Source organism: Lingula anatina, chromosome 1 (genome assembly GCF_051362555.1).
Source record: "Lingula anatina isolate TDL-2025a chromosome 1, LinAna3.0, whole genome shotgun sequence".
In the NCBI taxonomy this organism is placed as follows: domain Eukaryota; kingdom Metazoa; phylum Brachiopoda; class Lingulata; order Lingulida; family Lingulidae; genus Lingula; species Lingula anatina.
Window position 1 is genome coordinate 16,141,762 of NC_141767.1, and position 23,853 is coordinate 16,165,614.

At 34.8% G+C, this 23,853-nt stretch overlaps 2 protein-coding genes across 7 annotated transcripts in view; one reads left to right on the top strand and one right to left on the bottom strand.

Moving 5' to 3' along the window:
- LOC106172721 (inactive phospholipase C-like protein 2) overlaps nucleotides 1-5,775 on the bottom strand; it is a 42,810-nt gene extending 37,035 nt beyond the window's left edge. For 2 of the 3 annotated variants that reach the window (XM_086995931.1, XM_086995924.1), the window contains exon 1: nucleotides 4,732-5,156. In XM_086995931.1, coding sequence (XP_086852057.1) covers nucleotides 4,732-4,981 — 250 coding nt within the window. In that variant the 5' untranslated portion in view covers nucleotides 4,982-5,156. Of the gene's footprint in view, nucleotides 1-4,731; nucleotides 5,157-5,753 lie in introns of those variants that run through there. The other variant, XM_086995937.1, reaches the window with a different exon arrangement.
- LOC106172722 (ubiquitin carboxyl-terminal hydrolase 44) lies at nucleotides 5,163-23,670 on the top strand. 4 transcript variants are annotated; one of them, XM_013553553.2, is made up of 19 exons: nucleotides 5,206-5,332; nucleotides 5,549-5,811; nucleotides 8,934-9,046; nucleotides 9,359-9,436; nucleotides 9,755-9,795; nucleotides 12,205-12,363; nucleotides 12,765-12,827; nucleotides 13,148-13,211; nucleotides 13,503-13,720; nucleotides 14,644-14,776; nucleotides 15,098-15,243; nucleotides 15,587-15,736; nucleotides 16,353-16,455; nucleotides 16,805-16,931; nucleotides 17,528-17,596; nucleotides 17,779-17,887; nucleotides 18,073-18,266; nucleotides 22,068-22,362; nucleotides 22,837-23,670. In XM_013553553.2, exons 3-19 carry the CDS (start codon nucleotides 8,939-8,941, stop codon nucleotides 22,892-22,894), a joined length of 2,115 nt encoding a protein of 704 aa, XP_013409007.2. In that variant the 5' UTR covers nucleotides 5,206-5,332; nucleotides 5,549-5,811; nucleotides 8,934-8,938; the 3' UTR covers nucleotides 22,895-23,670. The 4 variants fall into 4 exon arrangements, with proteins under 4 accessions (XP_013409004.2, XP_013409007.2, XP_086852110.1 ...); XM_013553550.2 differs by lacking the exon at nucleotides 5,549-5,811 and having other exon boundaries at nucleotides 5,163-5,332; XM_086995984.1 differs by lacking the exons at nucleotides 5,206-5,332; nucleotides 5,549-5,811 and adding an exon at nucleotides 5,349-5,371 and having other exon boundaries at nucleotides 12,205-12,333.
- The last annotated feature ends 183 nt before the right edge of the window (nucleotides 23,671-23,853 follow it).

A 23,853-nucleotide genomic window follows, 5' to 3' on the forward strand; every position in this document is an offset into this window, starting at 1 on the left:
TGCCTTTTTTGCTACAGAAAACGTTGAAGCACAGCTGTGCCATTGTTTTTATTAAAAAGATGACTCACATGCCAATAACTCAGGTGTACGTTTTCTCCACCAGCATCCACATTCATGCAAATTTAATTCCAATAACGTGACAGAGTATGTAAGATTGTAAGACTGTCTATCCACTGTGCACATCATAGCTTCCTGATCAATATTCAACATTTTTAAGTACACACACACACACACATGCATGTATGCATTCACATACACACACAGGGGAAAATGCCTCAATTTGAGCTCTTCTCACAAGAAACAAGTATTTAGGGACATTTAAAGGGAAAGGCTCTTTATCTTGAATTAAGTACTGAAAGAAAAAAGAAAAGAAAAGAATTTTTTTAAAAAATGACCCCGTAATATACAACACATAATACCTAACCTACTTCTAATTTTCTAATTACAGTAAAGATACATGTCTGTTCTCCATTTTCAAGTCCTTCAATTCATTTATCTATAAACGTGCAAACAGTTGTACCAATAAAATCCTGCACTATTTGTGTTTTTCAGTGCAATCTTGCTTGTCAAGTGTTTAAAATTCTAAAAATACCCAAAATTCTCCTGCTGAATTACTCTCTCCTATGGCTGCCTGATCTGGTAGCTGAAAAGGTTCTGTAGATAGCAGTGCACTGGGTTTGATATGGTTATCCAGAACAGGTACACATCCCTAAGGATAACCCACCCATTAATTCTAAAAACCTGCAGTTTTTACTTATGAATGTTTGTACCACTTGTTTGTTTAAAACAGAGTTTCTAAATAAATAAATAAATAAATAAATAAATAAATAAATAAATAAATAAATAAATAAATAAATAAATAAATGTTGTTTAAACAGTCTTATCATTGACCCAAACTCATAACCTCATTGCAAACTAAGATCTAATAAACGGTATATTAGATCTTAGTTGCAAATGATGCATAACATGGGTAGCCCAAATTTGGTATAAGTCAAGAGATACTGATACAAGCTACTTGGATAGTGCATTAAATCATTAAAAAGAATCTTCAAACTGAGATCAGAAAAAAAAAGACCACCGAGTGCTCAGAAAAATAGATTTCCTTTTCACATCTTCAAATGAAACCACTTGGAGGAAGATACATTATTAGCTTGCCACTGAAGTACAGTATTGCACTTAGTGTAAAATTGCCATTTTGGCTACTACAGATTATTGAAATGTAGTTAGATTGTTAATACAAAGATTGAGATATAAAGGACAGGTAAAAAGAATATGAAAAATGTAAAACACCACATGGGCATTTTCTCTTGTATCTAACAGCTTTCAATATATCTATTAACCCTATCACCAAGAGCTATTACAATCATGATCTCTTACCAACAATCACCGTGAAGAATAATATCAATGAAACTTCCATTAGGCAGTTGCAAATTGTGTGTAATAATAGCCTGTTATAGGGCACATTCAACAAGGTTTAAACCTAAACTGTTTTAAGACTTACTACAGGAATTAGACAAACATCTGTGTCAAGGTGGGAAGCCTATGTTAGTTATCCTTCTGTCATAGACTTCTGAACCATCAACCACCTATAGTTCATCGTACTGTTCTTTTAAAGTTCTATTGGATTACCTGACAGGTGCAAACAGTCTTCTTCCTAACATTGGTCTACAAATGATTGAAACTGAAATAGTGCATTACAGAGCCATCACCTAAAATTAATTTTAGTGAAAATGGTTCTTTATACTAGTACTTATTTATTTATAATATAAACTATTAGATTTTAGCTGAATATAATATATCACATACAAACTGGATGAAAATGCAATTATATACAATAAACAATGTTTAGTTAAAATTATGAAGCTGTCTAGCATAAATATTCATCAGTCCTCTAAGTTTGAAGACAAAAGGTCAAATGGTTTTCCACTTATCGTGTTATCACTGAAAGACAGTGAAAGTGTATGGTGACAAGGCAATGACAGACGCAGGTGACAGCTATATAGTACAGACACACACACCTGTGGCTGTATATAAAAAAAATATATTGAAATAATTTCAAATGCCATAACAAAACAAGATACATTGGGCTACATTTTGGAAATGAGAAATCCAACAAAAATATGTTTCCAGGTGATACCTTAACAGACTTTATTTTAGAGGGTTGCAGCAGACAAAAGTTGAGCACACTAAATAAATTCTGTAGTACTTGGGGGGAAACAACAGAGACTGTAGCACAGTGCCCAGACAACCATGATATGTATCAAGTGAGTTTAACCCTTGTGTATCTCAATTGACCTAACAGCCAGGACAGGCTACAGCTGCACTTGGCATCCAGAACCAAAATCAATGGAGCCGAACTAAGTTAATCATAGTGTGGCAAGGCAGAAGATGTGGAGAGGGGATAGACAAACCGAGGAAGAGATCAAGACAGACATAAAGATGCAATAACTGTGCATGCTAGGCATGTTTTATTTCACCAGGGCAGCTGCAAACTATGTGGGCCTCTGTTCAATCAAAGGGACTCACTTTCTCTTACATTATGCACAAGTATTGATGTAATCAAACACACACACACACAAACACACACACATTAATACAGGCACAAACATGCATTCGGATACCTATAGCCAAACATCAAATTTATGTCCCTAAAGTCTAATATTTGAGAAACAAATGCAATCCATGACAGATTGTCATTAATTTGCTGTTAAAACTTTAGTGTAAGTCAAGCTCAATGTAAGTCCAAGTAGGTGGTACATAATCTTTTCAGCAAGTTGTTACAAATAAGCCATGCTTTTGGTAGCCCAGAGATTTGGTACAAAGTTAAATGTCAACTTCAATAGGGTTGATGGTCATCAGAATCTGTATGAGCCATTTGCACTACTTTGATCTTTCATTCTTTTTTCTTATCAACTCTTATCTTTAACAAAATCTCAAATCTTAAATGCAAAACAGATTGAAGCTTCACTTCAAAAAGATTATAAATATCAATTTTTCAAATCATGTTGGGAAAGGCGCAGTAATGTAACAAACAAACGCTGCACTCAAACAGAATTCTCTTTGTAAACTCTGAAATGACTTTACTGTCTTCGGATGCATTTCATCAACTGCCCACGCGCTGTCATCAATAACATCTTGTATATCCATCAATTTTCACATTGGTATTGCTTCTAATTTATTATTTTTATCACATATCTGCAATGGGAAGCAATATGTATGCCCCCTAACTTATAGGTGAATAAAGCTTATCAATTATAGAATTATCACATTTTTCCATATCTAATCCAAGGGTTAATAAAACTATTTCTGCATTATCTCTGTGGGCTAACAATAAGGCCATAGGAAAGAGCATACCACTTGAGACACTACACTTGGCATTTAATTAAAGCATTAAATGCATAGTCTGGATGATGTTATGCTTAAGTAAAAATAATGTCAATGCTTCTCATGATGACCCAATCTATCAACATGTCTTTAGTTATCATCTCTTGGATCAATAATAAAATATAAACAAAGTAAGGACATGTAGAATATTTTGGTATATGAGATCTCAAAATAAAATCTCTGATATATAGCAGTTTTTCTCTCTTTTTGCAGACAAAAAGTATCAAAACTTTTTTGAAAATAGTGTTTTACACTCGTTTTGAAAAATATCAGCACCATGTTTTAAGCACTATATCATTTATTCAAAAGTCACTTATTCATCCTAAAATGGTTCACTGTGCATCATAAGGTTCAGAGCACTTATGGTCACTTACCTTTACATAGCCACAGGCATTTACAAGAAACATCAAGCCAGTTTCAAAAACACTGAAAAACACTCACAAAGATGACAAGGAGGTATTTCAAACTTCACCTTCATATCATGTTTAATATACCACTGGTAGATGAACACTTTCCTTATAACAGCATGTCTTTTATCTATTGAAAACGGATCAATGCTATTTTAAAAAATTGCTCTCACAATGAGAACAATGATAAAATTTCACATTGCATGTTTCATTTACATTGGTACACCCCAATTAAATGTTATCATTTCTGCACACATACCCTGGTATGACTTCAGGTGTGTTTCTACACATTTGTGTCATGCATGGGAAAATCTTGTTTACAACAGGGCATCTTACTTTCTCCTATCTACATCCAATTATGTCCTCTTTGATGGTAAAGTTCACATAACCAATTTTACCACACCTTCAAAAACAACATATAACCTCAGGGGTGTTCTATTTATCTTTTCTAAGACATGCTTTCCCATGGGCAATGAACTTTTTACAATATTTCCACTGAAAACAGAATTATTTATAGTCAAGTCTTTTCCACTTAACTGAGAATTCAATGGATATTGTCACTTCAAGGCACTTGCTTAGACCAAGGAGCAATAAAGATAAAATAAATATCATTAAAAAGTATCATCAACTTTTAATAAATTGGTTTAATCAATATATAAACTCGTTATCTTTCACTTAACTTTTTTTAAAAAAGTGCTTTTCCTAAAAATATCCTACTTTCATATTAGTACTATTACTCTTTAATACTAGTTTAATACTGTACGCCTACCACTGCTGTTTACCTTGAATGCAGCCTAAGCCTAGCCAAGGTAGTCATTTATTTAATTAGGTGGATAATAGGACAGCGTTTCGCGGAGATTATATGGAAGTCATCTAATTACCACACCACACAAGTAATCAACAGGATATGGCTTGTATCTTCGTTCTTTTTCAAACTTACAATTTGCAATTTTTTTCTCAAACGGCATACTGGAGAAGGAAACGGTCTTCTTTCGCTGATGTCGGCGGCCCGCCGCATCCTTAATCAAACTACTCCTTCGAGGTAAGGGTGTCGCGTCTGTATCAGGTAACGGGCTGGCAGGGGCCTCTGTATCTGTACCGTTTGCATCTCGAGGAGTCTGCCCATTACTGTGAAATACATCATCCTTTTCGGACGTGGGGCTTTGGGACCCCTCCGACACCTCCGCCATGTTGACAAACTCACTTAAACTCTGCCACTCGAGGAAAGTTACTCTATTTCGGAAGGTCTGATTCAGGTTTGACGCAAATCATTATATCTTACGTCTAAACGTACAAAAAGTCATTTCCCTGCTTTGATATACATATTTGTGACAATCATCTCGTGCAAAGTCAAGGTTAGCGTGCCGAGCAGACGTTATTTATCTCTGAGGGGTGAACAAGGCTGGAAAAAAGATGAACCCGTCCAAAAATGCAGTGCATGTTGGGATATCTCAAAATGGCGCTGCCCAGGGAGTTTTGAACTTTTTAAGAGTTAAACACATTTATAAGGAAGGAGAAACATAATTTTCTTGATAATCCAGGTAATTTCATGGGGTGTAAATTGTGCCTCGTGTTTTTATGTAAGTAAATAGAAGGTTAAATGTAGTAGTGGTGGTGAAACTGTTAATGTGTTTCACAGTAGACGATGAAAAGTGGCTTTGGGATTTGCTAAAGCCTAAATGTATTTTTTGTTTGGCAATATAGTATCTGAATAATAAACTGTTACTGACAGTTCATTAATCCTCCTGGTCTTCCAGGTTCAACATGTACCAAATACAATGTCATACTTGCCACTGATCATAGATGCTTTTTAGCGGCCACGGGAACACTTCAGTTTAGAACCACATCACAAACTAGCACGAAATTCACACTCCTGTTGACGATTTTCATATATAGCCTGGCCTCAAAAAGTGTGTTATGAAGACCAGCTGCACTCCTGGAGCTCTCAAATTTTGATCTTACCTCTCATCTCAACTCGCACAGTCCTGTAAAGTCAATGTTTTACATCAACAGAGCTGAGGTAATGTCCCTCTCCTTGTTTTCCAGTTAGGTCGTAGGTCAAATGATGCAATGTTTTTTCCCTAAAGAAAGCAATCTACTGTGCATGCTTTAATGTGTTAAAACAGCTTAGATATCAAAATTGTTAATAGGAGTGCAAATGCATGAATATTGTGCTAACTACAAATAACTTCAAAGAATCAATCAGCTTTTTATTTTTAATGCCCACTTTTAATGCCAGATATCACCTACTACAGATGCATTTTGGAGTTTTTGTTCAAGTTGTTTGTAATTCTCGTATAGTATGGTATACATCCATCGAATAGTTGGATATTGTATACATATATATTCTAGTGCTAGAAATGGCAATTAAAGATATGTTATGAAAATGAGCCAGAGTCTTATTTTCTATGTCTACATTTCCTGTAAAGCTACTTTTCTTTCCCATTTCAGACGTTAGAAATGATAAAACCCCTCTAATAAAACTTCCCATTTCTTCTGAATTATACAGGAAGACATGGCAGTCTTAAGTTACTGGACATGCCATTTAGAGCTAATTTTTTTTTTTATTGAGAAATGGTGTAAAACATTAAGTACAAGTGCAGGGAAGGGTCATCAGTGATTCGTGAGTAGGAAACTTCTTTTTTTTTCAGAAATCTTGTTGGCAGGAAAATCCCAGATGGGGTGCCTCAGATCATTAATTAAAACATAAAACCATCTGATGAGCCACCAGAAGTTGATAACTGAATTGAGAAATATGCATTAAAGCACTGCCTTCAGCATTAACTTTGTTTTAATCATACCCCCCCCCCCTTGAAAAATTATGAATTAAGATTTAAACCAAAACAGGGTTTAATCCCCCATTTCCTTACTCCTCAGATTTATTTTTAAAAAATATCTGTGGGTTGCATTAAAGTAAATTACATTCAGCATTTGACAAAATCAATTTGTAGTGAGGTTTTAAGATGAGTGTTTTTAGTGAGTGTCTATATTAAATATTTTTTTAAAAAAATATCCACTCTTCATCTAGATTGATGGTGTTATAGTAACAAGCATATATTGGCAATAAATTTTCAACCAAAATGTTTTAGGTTATTTTTTGTAAGTGGTTAATAGTTGAGAGGATAGAGTTGATAGAGATAAAATGATATCAAAAGACGCAACAACATAATGATAATTTTTTTCTTTATAGTTACCAGTTATATCCCAGTGACATAGGATGGCATTTCTCCTGGCTGACTTTTGACATTTTGGTTCAACATTTTGTTGATGCAGTCTTAGAGTTGTTGTTGATATTTTAATTGATTTAGAGAGTGTACCCATAAACCCATCTTACTAATTGGATCAATCTAACTCTGCAGCTTGAAAAACAAAAATAAAACATTAAGCTTGCAGTATCCTGTTAGAAACTGCCAAGTTAAAATACAGTATTTGAAGAGCACTTTACTTCTGCCTCATATTGATTACTAAAAAGGTAAAAACATGTTAAGATATAAATGAAGATCTTCCATTTTACCAAAAAAAAGTTACATCTAATTCCATTGAGGCTCATTGTGAACATGCCTGTTAGTTTTATCTACACTTGGTTCAATGTGTCTATTGTAAAACATTTTAAAATGGGATTGATTTAGCAAGCATAGTAGTCTGTATTCCATCATTTGCCTTTTTTTTCACATAATTACAATTCAAGGTTACCACTGCACACTGATGCGCCATTTTTCCAGCCATGTGTGTCCTTTTATCCTTTTTCTAACAGTTTGAATTGGAAGCTGAACTGTGCTGATGTTAAAAAAAGTAGCTCATAGTAAATCTCATGTTGACAGCATTGATCATTCTACTTCTCATTTCTAATTACTTTAGATCTATAAAAGGCTGAAAAAGAAAGCTCAGAAATGGCATCTATCTATAAATGGAAGATATCTGCTGCTGAGGCAGCATTAAAGCTGATCACAGCTAGTATATCCAACAGTTAAAAGATAAAAAAATATCGGTATTTTAGTTGAATATAAATCCATAGTACTCACTGGTGTGAAGCTTAGACATATGTGTTAAGTATGTCTTTCTATAATATCATAAAACGGGCACAATAGTTGAATTGATTGTACTTCTTATGATTTATCTTAGATTTTTAGGCCAGAGTAGATTGATTCTACGTTTAGACCAGTTTTTATGAAACAGTCTAAAAGTTAAGACCATACTTGAAACTTGTGTATCTCGCTTTTTATGAGCCAAGAATGTAATGCAAAAGTGAAGGCCTAGACAGTGGTGATTACTTACAGGTCAATGACTTTTTATCAGCAGTGTTATCAATACGTTCTATGATACATCTGCTCTGTGCAGTGCAACTGATGTGCAACACTGATTTGTCTGTGCTGCGTTTATCTGATCGTAATGTACACTGTGTGATATCTATGAGATATCCTCCTTGTTATTGCCTAATCAATTTTATTGGAACTGTTTGATGCTGTGCAATAAAAGTAGTGCTGCACACGATGTTTGAGAGAGTTTTAAGCTGGGCTATAATTCCAATTCCAAATACATGGTTAAGTGGTTGTGATTTAAAATCTTACGATAAATGTTGATCCATATTGATTTTGACTTTTTAGAAAATAAGAAATGTGTTACTTGTGATTTTTATCATAAATTGCTTTTTTTTTATGATGGAGTTTATAAAATGTAACATTTGAAAGCTTTTCAAAGGCATAAGGGAAATTATTGGTGACAAGTTTTCCATTAAAATGCATTAGCCATTTTGATCATGTTTTAATACTTTTCTAAATGTTCACCTTATATATTTAAAACACTTAAAACACTCTCTCAATTCAATTTGCATGACTTCTCATGGAGTTTAGTTTGGATGAATACTATTTGTCATCATAGCTTGAAACTATGGACCATTATTTTTATGTATAATCTCAAATTTCAATATTTGAAAATCACTGGAGTTTAAATGAACCAAAGCTTGGCATATGTTAAGTTTCTGTTTAATGATAATGACAATTTGACAAAATTTGCTTTATTAAAAAAGAAAATAAATGAATAAATAAGAAGAGAAAATGAGAAAGAAAGAAAAGGAACACCCCTTGCTTCAACATGTGTTTCTGTGATGAACATTATTAAGAGAACTGTTTTTGTCCATTCCAGCACCCATGGACAGCTGTCGCCATATCAACAGAGTGAAAGTATCTCAGGATCATTCTATTCTTAACCCTCAGAAATGGCTTTGTGCTGAGTGTGGGACTACAGAAAGTGTTTGGGTAAGTTCTTCTGTATATTTTAGGCCATATACTCATGCACACACAGATTTGTACTAGTATGCCGTTAGCACATACATGCACACACGTAAGGAAAGAGTGGAAGAGGTACAGCAAAATTAAACTAAATGACACATAAATGAATATATCTTCTGAATTATTTCCTCAAAGGTTTTTTTCTTCTTGTGCATAAAAAAAATACAAACTCTCACACCTACGTGCATGCATGAGATATACTCAAACATTTCTATCATTATAAAATAGTTTGGCATATTTTGTCTTTTTGTTAAACTGTATTCCATCTTGTCTTTTCAGGCTTGCTTGAGCTGCTCTCATGTAGCCTGTGGAAGATATATTGAGGAGCATGCATTTAAACATTACCAACAGACTAAGGTGATTGCTTATTTTAATAGTATCCTTTAACAGAGTTGTTCTCTTTTGATTTGTATCTGGCACCAGACCTGGTAAATAAATAACAAAGGCTTACTATGATTCTTTATTCTATTCCTCTTTTATTTTTTTTATAATTTCTTCTTATAATTTTGTTTTCGGGTGTAAAATGCTATCAGTGTTTTCTTAATACATTTTTATAATAATTGTCTTGTAAGCCTTTGGCCAACATTTTGAAAATGCTTTAAATTGTAGCATGTTGCATGATCATTGTCTGAGATTCTACCACTGCAGAATCAAATGTTTTTCATTTCCTTGCAGCACCCAATATCCATTGAAGTGAATGAACGATATGTTTATTGGTAAGCTACTGGCTATTATAGCTGCACAGGGTAAAAAGTCAATTTAGCTGGCTTGTAACACAAGTAATGTGGTTGAATAAATATCTTGACATATTGGCTGTCACTTATGTACAGGATTTGGACAAAGTTGTACGATACTGACAGCCAGGGATTCCACTAGATTTCTCGGAAGTCAATTAGGACCATGACTGACAAAGAAATCAAAATCATGTATCAGAGTATTGGGGGGGGGGGGGGGGGGGGTATTATAAAATTCTAGGATCACTTAAGGCTGTGCTAATGGAAACCAGGTGGAATGATGTGCACTTAAGAATCCGTTGATTATTTTTGTATATATTCAGCCTGGAGCAGATTTCGATACAAAATAATGGCTCTTCATGTGTAAGTACTGTTGTTAGGACTGGTGTTGCATGTTGTTGGTATTAGCTTGTTTTGAGAAATATACAAAACCAGGGTTCACTTTGAAAGAAAACATGATATTGATCTTGAAGTTTTGATAATTTAAGGAAGAATGAAGATTTAAGTGGCACTGATTGTTGACTAATACATTTTGGTTGCTATATTTATGTACACTATAAATATACTCTTATCAGTTTTATGTCACTTAAACTTCTCCAATAACACAGAAAATGCCATCATAAACACTTGGATGAATGTACAGAATGACAGACATATCAGACTATAGCTTTTTTTTTTCATTTATATAATTCTTTTATTGTTTCATAGCAGAAAAGCTGATGTACATTTAGAACTGGCCAGTGCATTTGCAGTTCTAGGTTTTATTCAAGTTCAAACTTCAGTTTAAAACTTTCAAACAAGGGAGTGACAGTGATATATTTTGCTCTCTTAACTGTGACAATCTGAAACGTCGAAAAAGCATTCTCCAGGGACATACTACTTATTAATATTATTTAAATCGCAACAGCCATGAAGGCTCAGAACCCTCAAGGGAAAAACATTGATATATGACACACAAAAAAGTTTCCTCAGCATCTAGCTTGTGTGTCAACAGAATGATGAGAGGAGGGATGAATTTGCTTAAAGGTCAGGACACTAAGTTTAATCTGAGACTTTGAGATAGCTTTACTGGTGACAGTTGTGATTAATTGAATTATCGTTCCATGAATATTTCTGGGAAACACACCATGGGTAGTATTTTTTTGATCAAATGAATTATGAGTGAAAGTTTTCATATATTCACTGGTGGAGGATAAAGCTTGTATTTATCATGTCATAGGTATTTCCATGAATTTCCTTGCAGTTGGTTTTCTTTTTAAATGAGAGGATGAGATTACCTGTCATACCGATTGAAATTAAGGTATAAGCTGTAGTATTGCAGGAATTCTGTGAATTCCCTGTAAATTAAGTAGGGGAGTAGCTCTAAAAATTTCTATCATAACTATTAATATAGAAAAAAGGTCTTTTGTGTAACTGCAAGTTAAAAAATTGTTATTTGGCATTGCATCTCATTTTAACAAATAAATTAAATTCCAAGAAAATTATAAAAGTGATTGTGAATTTTTTTACATTCTAACCTTGAATATTAGAACACTTGTTATATCACTGTAGGTTATATAGCCAACAGTGTGATTGTCCAAAGAGAAAACGTAATGAGTGGCTATAATTACAATAAAATATTGCCATCAAAACTGCTCAGCCAGAACAATAGTAATTTTTTGATCCAAATTCACCTTGCTCCATACATGTATTTTGCGTTAGAGGCCCTTAGATTGGTATCATTGCAAATATCTCTACCTGAATTAAATTGCGTCAAACTCTTTGGGGGAAAAAAACAATTGGTGCTGTTATGTTTGGAAGCCTCTGAAAGCTGATTTGGCTTGGTTATAAGAGGTAAAACTTGCATTCATGACCAGTCTGTGTAAGATGTTCTTATCTTGTAATGAAGTCATCAATTGTTGCTGAAGATAAATGTAGACTGACAGTTATGTTTCATTACAACTATTTTAACCAAGATGAAATAAGTAATGCTTTATGCAGAGTAGTTGTCAAAGAAACTTGCATTGTAGTCAAAGGAGGCCTTTGTTTTATTGCATGTGCTTCCTGTTCCTCAGGGGCAGGTTATTATCAATCTTCATTGGTCACTGCTGCCAATACTTTGGGTCCCAAACTAGAAATTTATTTGTCTCTAAGACGGATTTGTTATCATCTTTTGTACTTTTAGTCAGTGATGATATCTATCTTGTTATTTTCTTTATGAGTATTTACAGACAACACAAACACGCACAAACACACGAAAGAGAGAGATAGACTAGACTACTAAACTGCTTTAATTTTCAGTGTATCCATAAAAAATTATTTTCAATTCAACAGTTTTTGAAGCTATAAATTTTTTGTTAAAGTAGCATCTCTTGTGAAATTATATTTGAACATATTTGGTGGTCATTTCAGTTATGTATGTGATGACTATGTCCTGAATGACAATCCTGCCGGGGACCTGAAACTGCTGCGTAGCACACTGAATGCTGTTACCACTCAGTCCTTTGAGGATGTGGAGAAGAGAGGAAGACGAATATTAAGGTCAAAATCTTTTGCTGGTTTTGAAAACAGGTGTGATACTGTTTCTTTCTGTTATTATTTACTTTTTGCTTTCTGTCTTAAGTATTTGAGCCTTTGATATGCTCTGACATGATAGATCGGCCCTTAGTATGGATTCTGTTGCCGTTTTTTTGTCTTTTTTATTTGACAGTTTTAAAATGAAATATTTATAAAATGTTTTACTGGTTTTAAGTTACTTTTAAGGTTTTCTAATTGTGGTTATTTCAGTTTATTGGTTTGCTGCTCTGATTCTCTTCATGTTTTGTCACTATATTTTTGACATCTTCAGGGTGAAGTATTTATTAAATACACAACATGTTCTAAGTGCACAGCAATGTTGCAACTTGTGATGCTAACTATGAGGACATTCACCTCAGTTTAAGTCAATAATTGTAGGTCATTTCATCTTATAGGGCTGCTGCAGCAAAAGTGAATGAAGTAGAGGATAGAAATTATACTGCTTTATGGCACAGAAGGTAGTCTGTCTGTCTCCAACTTATCTTTGTTACTTATTTCATATGTCACATGTCTAAGTGTCATAGTTTGCATCCAGAAGAATCAGATTATAAAATGGCAAGTTAGAATAGTTAACATGCAATTTATATGTCACATTGATGTATTTAAGGCAAAAATAGTCAACTTACAGTTAAATTGTGTTAGACACAATATTTTCATGTATTTAGCTAAAAGTCTGTGTGGTTGAATTTTGGATTTTTATAGAAGTTGTTTTTTTTTTAACTTAATTGCAGTGCCAAATGTTAACACTGACACTTATACAAATCACTTATTTTTGCAGGGTAAATCTTCTGAGCAAAGTGTTTTATGCATGGAGAAGTTTAGTAATAAAAGATGTAATCAAAGTAAGTTATGTTAGATTTAACTTTAAATGCCCTTGGCAATTGTCTGATAACATGGACAGCATACTTGATTAACTGTCTCTGCTAAAAAAATAAGAAATAATAATGATATACATTAACATAATATAGTCTGCCAGAAGGTTATTATTGCAATATTTTCCAAGAGGTTATATTGCATTAACGAGTTTATAATCACTATCAGTTGCTGTCAAATTTTAAAAATGTCATATACGCCACTGATGTCTTCTCACTTTGTCTATGTATGACATGATCTTTTTCTGTGTTTCAAAACAGTCTGAACCCAAAGCACAAGAGGCGTCCAAGTCAGGCCCTGTCCAGCTGGGACCATCTTCATCCTCATCCTCATCCTCGTCCACTTCTTCCTTGCCACCAGGTGTCACTACAGTCACCTCCCCCACCAGGAAGAAACCTCCCATACTTCTCCCAGGGACCACAGGACTCAGGAATCTAGGCAACACTTGTTATATGAACTCTATATTACAAGTTCTAAGGTAGGGATGAAGTTGTGCTCTCCTCGTAGGTTTTCATGACAGACACTTGGTATGTGATAGCCACGTCAGATTCTATTTCTGTATTGCTCATTTGGAATTCTACTGGGACATTGCATCAATTGTTGTTGAACATCATTAGCCAGACAGGCAGTTGAATATTCTGTCCCGTATGTAATCATTCTCAATAAGTTTTGATATGACAAAAACTGAGTCTTTCTTTATTTTTCAATGTAGATTTACACTGACACAATATGATAAGGGCTTTTAACTGATAACTATTGACTCTCTGTCTGTTTTCTATCAGTCATGAGGGATGGAATGCAATATAAAAGGAAAAAAAGAAAATTTGACCAGAATGATGTGACAGATTTATTTCTGGATTATCAAAATATGTAGGCTGTATACAAAAGAAATGGATTTTTGATTCGGATGTGGAAAGAACAAAATTGATTAATTCTGACAATCCAATATCTTTTTGTTTAGTACATGCTTAAAAAAGAAACCCAAGTTATTTTAGATCAGTTCTTTACTTTTAGTGTGGTGTAGATCAAGTTTAAAAGAAATGAAAAAAAGGCATGGGTGAGCTACAATAGACTTATCACAGTGTTTGCCATTGATGGAAAGATTCCTGTGGAGAGTGCAGGGAAAGATGGCTTGAATTTTTTATCACAAAGAAAACATTAAAGAAAATGTTTTCCCCTCAGTATGTTGCAACAGCTTAAACTACATTAATGGCAGTTCTTGGAGACAAAAAAGCTATCAATTTACTTCAGCACTTTAAATTGATAGCTATTATTACATATACTGATATTACATTTGACTGAATTACTTCTAGAATTTATTTGATTTTCGTCATTGTTTTTCTTAATTTATTTTTTTATATTTTACAGGCTTTTAATTTAGAGTGTATTTTATGTTTTCAGTCACCTGGAAGGCTTTCGGGATTATTTCCTGTATTTAACTGGTGATTTTTCTCCTGGAAACACTCCACAGAGGGAGTGCAGAACACCTAAACATCCCAATTATATGAGACAAACCACTGTAGAATGTTTTCAGGTAATTCTTTATCTTTTTTACTTGGTAAATGTATAAAATGAATGTCCTTGTGTAAATGTTGTTTGACTAGCTTGTGTAAATGTTGATTGATTAGGATTAAAATTTGAGATGTTTTGATGATGTCTAACTTGAATCTTCACAATTTTCTAGATCAAAAGTGCCTGAGTTATGTGGATCATTTGCTGTATTTGTGAATATTTTGAGTATTTAGATGTTGGACTGACTTTTACCAAATAACATTGAATTTCAAGCCTAGGCAAAATACATGTTTTTACTTCACAATATTGATTTATTAGAAAATAAGAGTCATGATTTTTTCAGCACATCAATACGCCAAAGAAAAAGTCAGAAAGTGATCGAGGTGGGCTGAATGGAGGCAGTACAGAGGTGGCACCCAGTGGTACCTCAAAACTCCAAAACCAGGCCACAGACTCTAACCAACGCATGGTCACACGCTCTGAAGACTTGTAAGTACTAGTGCCCAGCAGCTGATGTGAGAATTAGCTTATTCATACCACATAATGCAACTATTAGGACAAAAAAGATTAACTCTAGCAACATATCATAACAAGTTTCCAGATATATACAGTGAATGCTTGTGTTTAAAAGTGATTTTTTTTATTATGCACTTACATGGACGGTAATTAATTCAAGTGATGTGATACTGGAATTGTCTTAGCTATAAAAGATAAATGATTTGAAACTTTTGCTTTCTAAATCTTTACCTTTGCACTGATTTGTATGATATGGTTAGGGAAGCAGTAGCTGTCATAGTTAAAAAAAAAATAATAATATGAAATCTCTTTCCAGATCTCTGTCTGAGGAGCTCCATGCACTGTTCCGTGTGATATGGTCAGGGAAGTGGGTATTGGTCAGCCCACATGCAGTGTTACATGCAGTCTGGAACCACATACCCTCTTTCAAGGGCTTTGCTCAGCAAGATGCACAGGAGTTTCTGTGGTAAGCAGTCTGTGCCAAAAAACCTTTTAACCTACTGGTCCTCTGAGTCATTGGGTTCTAAGAATCCATTAGCCCAAAGCAGAAATAGTGAGCAGTAATTGAAAAAAGTTGGAAATTTCTACTGTTTTGGTGTCAGTGTCTAATGCTAATTGCCATTCAGCAAATGATAATATCTCAGACTGTAAGCATGGTGGGAAAATATTGCAGAAATAGATGTTAAGAGCATCTAAGGGAATCAAAATTTCAAACTGATACAGCAGTGTAAAAAAACAAGGACATTGGTATTTCATACTTGTGTATAAATGTAAGACATGTATACAATATACATGTATTACCCTTATACATTTTCATGCTCTCTTGAAATGGCTGTATATTTTCTTGCGCTCTTGATTTGCTTTAATGTTTGTAAATTTTAGCATTATGTCTTAACAGATTCATGTGTTCTGTTTACTTCTTTCTTGAAGGTTTTCACTGGCATTAATTTATTTGTTCATTCATTCATATATATATATATATATATATATATATATATATATATATATATATATATATATATATATATATATATTTTTTTTTTTTTTTTTTTTTTTCTATTTTTATATTTTCGTGACTCTAGTGAGCTATTGGACAAAGTCCAGAATGAGCTGCAAGCTTCTGTGTCAGCGAGCAGTGTCCGAGATGTGATAGCAGAGACATTCCAAGGAGAGCTGATAAGTGAGGTAAGTGATAATAACACCATGAGTCAGTTGCAAGCAAGGTGGATTTGATGTACACATGTGTGAATCACAGAGTCCAAGTCACGTACACCTTGTTGGTGAGTGTTGTATCTGACTTACACTACAGTAGATGTTGAGAACAAAAGTCTCATGCTGGGTGTAACTCGTGGTCAGTAACTCTAAAAATTGTACTATAATGATGATGATGATGATGGTTATGATAAAACTTAACACAGCCCTTTGAGGGTTAATGCAGTGGATGTTTTACAATCAAATCTTTAATATTTTGATATATAGAATAAAAAATTTGATTATTATCCCATACTGTATTAAATACAATACCATATTACAGGTGAAATGTCTTGCATGTGGTCAGAAATCCCAGCGGTTTGAGCCCTTCATGGACCTGTCCCTGGATTTCCCTGACAGGTACCATGACCCCAAGTGTGCCGAGGCCCAGGAAAGCTGTCATATCACAGGTGAGGGACAGTTTGGTGCTTGGCACATGTCAGAATTACAGTTATTATTATTATTATGGTCTTGACAAATGGCATTTCATGGTTATGATGCATCTTCCTTTAATTATTATCTTAAGCAAACTTTGTTTTGACTTCTGTCACTTATGTTGTATATATTTGTATGTAGTAGATGTGATCTTATACATCAACCAGAACTTTTTGTACTTAATTATTATTATTTCTATGGTTTGACATATGTCAGATGTGTGTTTTATGCCCTAGATTGAATTTCCATGAGCTTGAGAATTAGTGAACACTTTGGTTGCTTATTTAGGTCATTTACATAGAAATATGCTTTGAAACTGAGATCCCCTTATTAAAAAATTGAATTTTAAAGTTTTGATCTTAAAACATTCACACTCTGAAGTTTATGTGGAGAATATATAATATGTTTTACTCGCTCTGATAATAATAATAATAAGAATAATAATAATCACATCAAAATATATCATATGAGATACATGCAGAATCCCACTAGAAATAGAGAAAAAATAACAGTGCACACCTGATTGTCTCTTGATTACACTAGTTAATTGCTTATTATTATATTCTTTCAGAAATGTTAGCCAAATTCACAGAGACTGAGAAGCTAGATGGGGAGATTTATTCATGTGAATACTGCAACAGTAAGTTGGGCCTCTCATTCCATTTGCTCAACATATTTTCTTTTCAAATTAAACTTAACTTTTAACCATTTAATTGCAGTGTCTTAGAAACAGTTATGTTAAATTAATTTTAAGGTCTATATATTTGGGGTGACAAATATGTCAAATTTTAGTTTTATCACCAATGATGTCTGATTTTTCAGGCAAAAGAAGAAAAACAAGCAACAAAACTGTGATATACACTGAAGCTGAGAAGAGATTTCTTGTGAACAAATTACCACCAGTATTACGTCTACACCTGAAAAGATTTAGGTAAGTTCTGCTAAGGATTTCACAGCTGTGTTATGCACTTTAAGTTACAATAATTTTTTTTAAGACCAAATAAATTCCAAGTTTTTTTACAGCAGTATTTTTGTCTCTCAAAATGCCATCATTGAAAGAATCACCCATGTGGACTTCAACAAGTTACTATCGCTGTCTTGCTTTCTGTATTACAGGTGGTCAGGGAGAAACCATCGTGAGAAAATAATGACCCATGTGGACTTCAATGACGACCTCCGTATGGAGCCATTCTGTAACCCTGAGCAGTGTCTGGTGAACACGTACTACACTCTGTCTGCAGTGGTCATACATCACGGCAGGGGGTTTGGTTCAGGGCACTACACAGCCTATGTGTGGAATGACTCCACCCGTGAGTATTGGACTTTCGGTTTTAATCAGTGGCACATGATCTTTGCTGGGATTTTCCCACCTTTTTGTCTGATTTCATCTTTTTTTTTTTTTTTTTGGGTGCAAGAAAGTTTAACTTAAGAAAATTGATTTGTGTGAAATATTCAGAATTGGAGGAAGTTGGGGATGGCTGGGGGGGGGGTATTTTTTCTTTCTCGCTGCATGACAGGCAAAGCAGTACAAGAAGTTATGAGATAAGCTGATGCTTATCCCTAATTTCTGATAGGCAGAAAATATTGGTGCAAACAGGACAAATGATATCTGACACATTTTGCTTCTTTCGTGTCTGTCATGATAAAGAGGAATCCATATATCTGACTTTGCATGTTGTTTACTAATTGAAAGATTTATAGTATGTCACCTCAAATTTCCAATGAAATAATTACTTGATGTGCTGGAAATTTCATGTTAGATTTGTAGTCTTGCCTGGATAGAGGCCTTTACAGTAATTGTACCACCAGCGTTAGCGCTGGCGGTACACATGGTTTCGGTCTCGTCCGGATCGTTCCGCCGGCTCCGCCGGACGGCTACCGTTACCGCTTCTCCTCCTAGACGGTAAGGCCCCCCATACCCATCTCATGGATTTAGGTCACCTATAATCTCAACTCGTTCCACGTAAAATTTGGGCTTTGTCGGTATTGGGGTCTGGGTGTGGCACTCATTGCAATGCACCCTTGTCCAAAAATGGCAAAATTAAATGCTAATTATCTACCCTACGGAAGGAGTTACGGGAAAATTTTCTACAGACGGCTTTCCAAAAGTCATATGTGTAGATTTCAAATATACCCTCGGATTTGACCTTTGACCTTTACTTCAAGGTCAAATGGGCCAAAATTTTCAAAAAAATGAAATTTTTTACGAAAAAAAAATTTTTTGCCCTGTTATTCAGACACCACACAGACTTAACCAATAATATTATTGGAAAGTGTTACCCTTCAGGTCATCTTTCATCTCCGTGAATTTGGGGTCAATCGGTGCATTTTCACAGGAGTAGCGGCCATAAGATACCGAAACTGAAAACTGTCTCTAATTCGGGAACCGTTAATGCTAGAGACCCATTCTTTTTTGCATTTTGTAGAGCATGTAAAGCCCAACACTGGAGGTGGTCTCGGTTTTTTTGTATTCCATACGGTTTTCGAGTTACGCTGTATCAAAAAGTACATATTGGTGGTGAAAGGAAAATGTACGGAAGCCCACTGGTGCCATATGTAGAAAAAAAAATTATCTCGAAATTTCGAGATACTATTTTGAAATTTGAACAAAAAAATTTACCACCAGCGTTAGCGCTGGCGGTACACATGGTTTCGGTCCCGTCCGGTCCGTTCCGCCGGCTCCGCCGCCATGTTACCGTTACCGCTTCTCCTCCTAGACGGTAAGGGCCCCCGTACCCATCTCATGGATTTAGGTCACCTATAATCTCAACTCGTTCCACGTAAAATTTGGTTTTGTCGGTATTGGGGTCTGGGTGTGGCACTCATTGCAATGCACCCTTGTCTAAAAATGGCAAAATTAAATGCTAATTATCTACCCTACAGAAGGAGTTACGGGAAAAATTTCTATAGACGGCTTTCCAAAAGTCATATGTGTAGATTTCAAATATACCCTCGGATTTGACCTTTGACCTTTACTTCAAGGTCAAATGGGTCAAAATTTTCAAAAAAATGAAATTTTTTACGAAAAAAAATTTTTTTGCCCTGTTATTCAGACGCCACACAGACTTAACCAATAATATTATTGGAAAGTGTTACCCTTCAGGTCATCTTTCATCTCCGTGAATTTGGGGTCAATCGGTGCATTTTCACAGGAGTAGCGGCCATAAGATACCGAAACTGAAAACTGTCTCTAATTCGGGAACCGTTAATGCTAGAGACCCATTCTTTTTTGCATTTTGTAGAGCATGTAAAGCCCAACACTGGAGGTGGTCTCGGTTTTTTTGTATTCCATACGGTTTTCGAGTTACGCTGTATCAGAAAGTACATATTGGTGGTGAAAGGAAAATGTACGGAAGCCGACTGGTGCCATATGTAGAAAAAAAAATTATCTCGACATTTCGAGATACTATTTTGAAATTTGAACAAAAAAAAATTTTATCTCGAAATTTCGAGATAACATTTTGAAATTTGAACAAAAAAAAAAATTATCTCGAAATTTCGAGATAGCATTTTGATATTTGAGCAAAAAAATTTATCTCGAAATTTCGAGATAGTATTTTGAAATTTGAACAAAAAAAATGCTATCTCGAAATTTCGAGATAATTTTTTTTTCAACATATGGCACCAGTCGGCTTCCGTAAAAATGTGCAGTACGGTAATGGATAATAAATTTTGAACTCCGGAAAAATAAAACATAATGCTTGGCAAAGCAGACAACTTGTGGTCAAAAATGACATTATTTTATCAAATTTAAACTTCTGCAACTTCAGAGAACCTCCCATTTCAAGAACTTTGACCAAAATGACCTTTTCTTTATTTTAATTAATTTTTTCTGTAGGAAATTTATGGCACATTATGGTAACTCCAAAATTATAACATTTAGTCCCTTATATCTCCAAAACTGGCAGAGATAGGTCCATAGTTACTATTGAAGTTGAATAGGAAGTCATATACTGGCAATCTTACTGTGACCTTGACATTGACCTTTGACCTACTTTTCACCATGAACTGAACTTTGCAAATTTTGCTTCCCTTTTATCTCCAAAACTGGCAGAGATAGGTCCATAGTTACTATTGAAGTTGAATAGGAAGTCATATACTGGCAATCTTACTGTGACCTTGAAATTGACCTTTGACCTACTTATCACCATGAACTGAACTTTGCAAATTTTGCTTCCCTTTTATCTCCAAAACTGGCAGAGATAGGTCCATAGTTACTATTGAACTTGAATAGGAAGTCATATACTGGCAATTTTACTGTGACCTTGAAATTGACCTTTGACCTACTTTTCACCTTGAACTGAACTTTGCAAAATTTGCTTCCCTTTTATCTCCAAAACTGGCAGAGATAGGTCCATAGTTACTATTGAACTTGCATAGGAAGTCATATACTGGCAATTTTACTGTGACCTTGAAATTGACCTTTGACCTTCTTTTCACCATGAACTGAACTTTGCAAATTTTGCTTCCCTTTTATCTCCAAAACTGGCAGAGATAGGTCCATAGTTACTATTGAAGTTGAATAGGAAGTCATATACTGGCAATCTAAATGTGACCTTGAAATTGACCTTTGACCTACTTTTCACCATGAACTGAACTTTGCAAATTTTGCTTCCCTTTTATCTCCAAAACTGGCAGAGATAGGTCCATAGTTACTATTGAAGTTGAATAGGAAGTCATATACTGGCAATCTTACTGTGACCTTGAAATTGACCTTTGACCTACTTTTCACCATGAACTGAACTTTGCAAATTTTGCTTCCCTTTTATCTCCAAAACTGGCAGAGATAGGTCCATAGTTACTATTGAAGTTGGATAGGAAGTCATATACTGGCAATTTACTGTGACCTTGAAATTGACCTTTGACCTACCTTACAATGAACTTAACTTTGATTGCACCATTTTTAGTTATATATATTTTTTGCATATTTTGAAAATTCTTGTTGATTGCATTTTTACAGCTTGTCAAGCACAAGACTGGTGGCTGCACCCCTTATTTTGTGTATGTGGGGGTCTATACGAATGCGCTTGCTCCAGCTGGTGGTACAATATTCGGAGGCGGTATCGCCTCTCTGATCCTCTAGTTAGATTAATATTTCCATTGTTTTTTAGGTGCCTGGTTCTTGGGTAATGATGCCAAGGTGGAACCCTGCATGATGACTGATGTGCTGAAGGCACAAGCCTATATACTGTTCTACACCCAGTCCGCGTCCCCCTCCTTGTCCAGTAAGCCAGAGGTACTGGCCACACCACTGGACAGTACATCGGAGGAAGAAGTGGACGATGAGATCACATTCAATTTTAGAGCTAACAGCCCTGAATGCACATTGCCAAACAAAAGGAGTCGAACTGAGAGTGAGAGCAAATATACTGTGGCTAAGAGGAAAAGGACTACTTCTACAAGCTGGTAGTTTTGGTGTTTTATGTGTTATTTGCTTTGCCTTGCTGGTTAAGGCAGTGAAAAAATAGTTTTTTCCAGTTCCCCAAGAAAAGAGTCACTTTGCCTGTGGCTGTTTTGAAAAGTGTTCTTTTTTTAAACGGACGGAGATAGGAGCTGCATTTTCATTCCCATCCATGCTCTGTTGAAAGTTGCAACAGGAACACGGGGGTTTTTTTCTTGTCACTTGTGTGGAATTAATCAGTCATCTGGTATCACCTATTATAGAAAGTGAAAATGAAACCCTTATGCAAACAGTATGGCAGCTGTACAGATGCTGAACTCTAATGTTTCCAACTGACACACTATAAAATAGACTTCTTAGAAGTCTCTCACTTTTCCGAGCAATTTCCAAAAACACAGCTGCCTGGAAGTTGCCAAATTGTTTGTGTTTTTGTATGAATACACGTTTTGTGTGTAAATGTTTCACCATGTTATTTATAGGTGTTCCAGGCCACCTTGCAAGTTTGCTGTGATGATGTCTTGCTGGAAGAGACAGTAGTATAAGGAGCACAATAATGAAATGGTACTTAACACAACATGAAACTGCGTAAAGAACAATGGCAGGTTATTTATGTGTTCAAAAGCCCATTCAAGTCTTACTCAGGATAAGTTGAGGCAGCTCAAAATGTAATTTAAATTCAAGTATGTGTGTAACTATGAGAGTGTTCTAGCAATTAGAATTTTTTGTTTTGCTTAATGAGGCATATGCCTGTGCAAATGTTGGCAATATTTCAATATTGTGGCATTTGTTGTCATATTGATTGTAAATGAAAAGCACAACAAATACCTATATCTTGTCTTCACCTTTCTCGCTGTTTGATTGATCTAAATTTTGAGTCCTCTTTTACCGCTGTAGGTTTAGGTACATCAGTAAGAAATTATTTAGTGATATAAAATGGCCTGAATACATTCAGGATATAAAGAATTAATGAGGAAGGTGTGGTGAGTCTTGTACAAGAGTGTGCAAAACAGAAATAATCATATCTTCTTCGAAAGGAATTAAGGAATTTTTAACCATCATATGCCAAGAGAACATATGTAACAAGCTTTAATTTATGTTAATTTTATTGATACAAATTTTAGAGCTTGAAGTTGTAGTTACTGATGTTAAGGTCATGAACTGACCTTTTGCATTTTATCACACCATTAAGAACCATATTTTATTTTGAATATGTTAAATAATGTGTATATATTTCTTGTAGAAAGAAATTTTATTTTTCATACAAGTGTGAATAAATTTGAAATGTTTTAAAGACATTTCTGTGTGCAACTTTAGAGCCATTTGAGATGATTTCTGAATAAGTGGAATGTAGATTGTGCAACCGGAGAGCGGGGGAGGGGGGAGATGCAAGTTAACCACGGATGCTTACCATTTTACTAAAGGCCAGTAATTGACCCATAGTTTACAAATACCCTGTTAAACGTTTTTAATTTCCCCACACCACATACACATGTAGC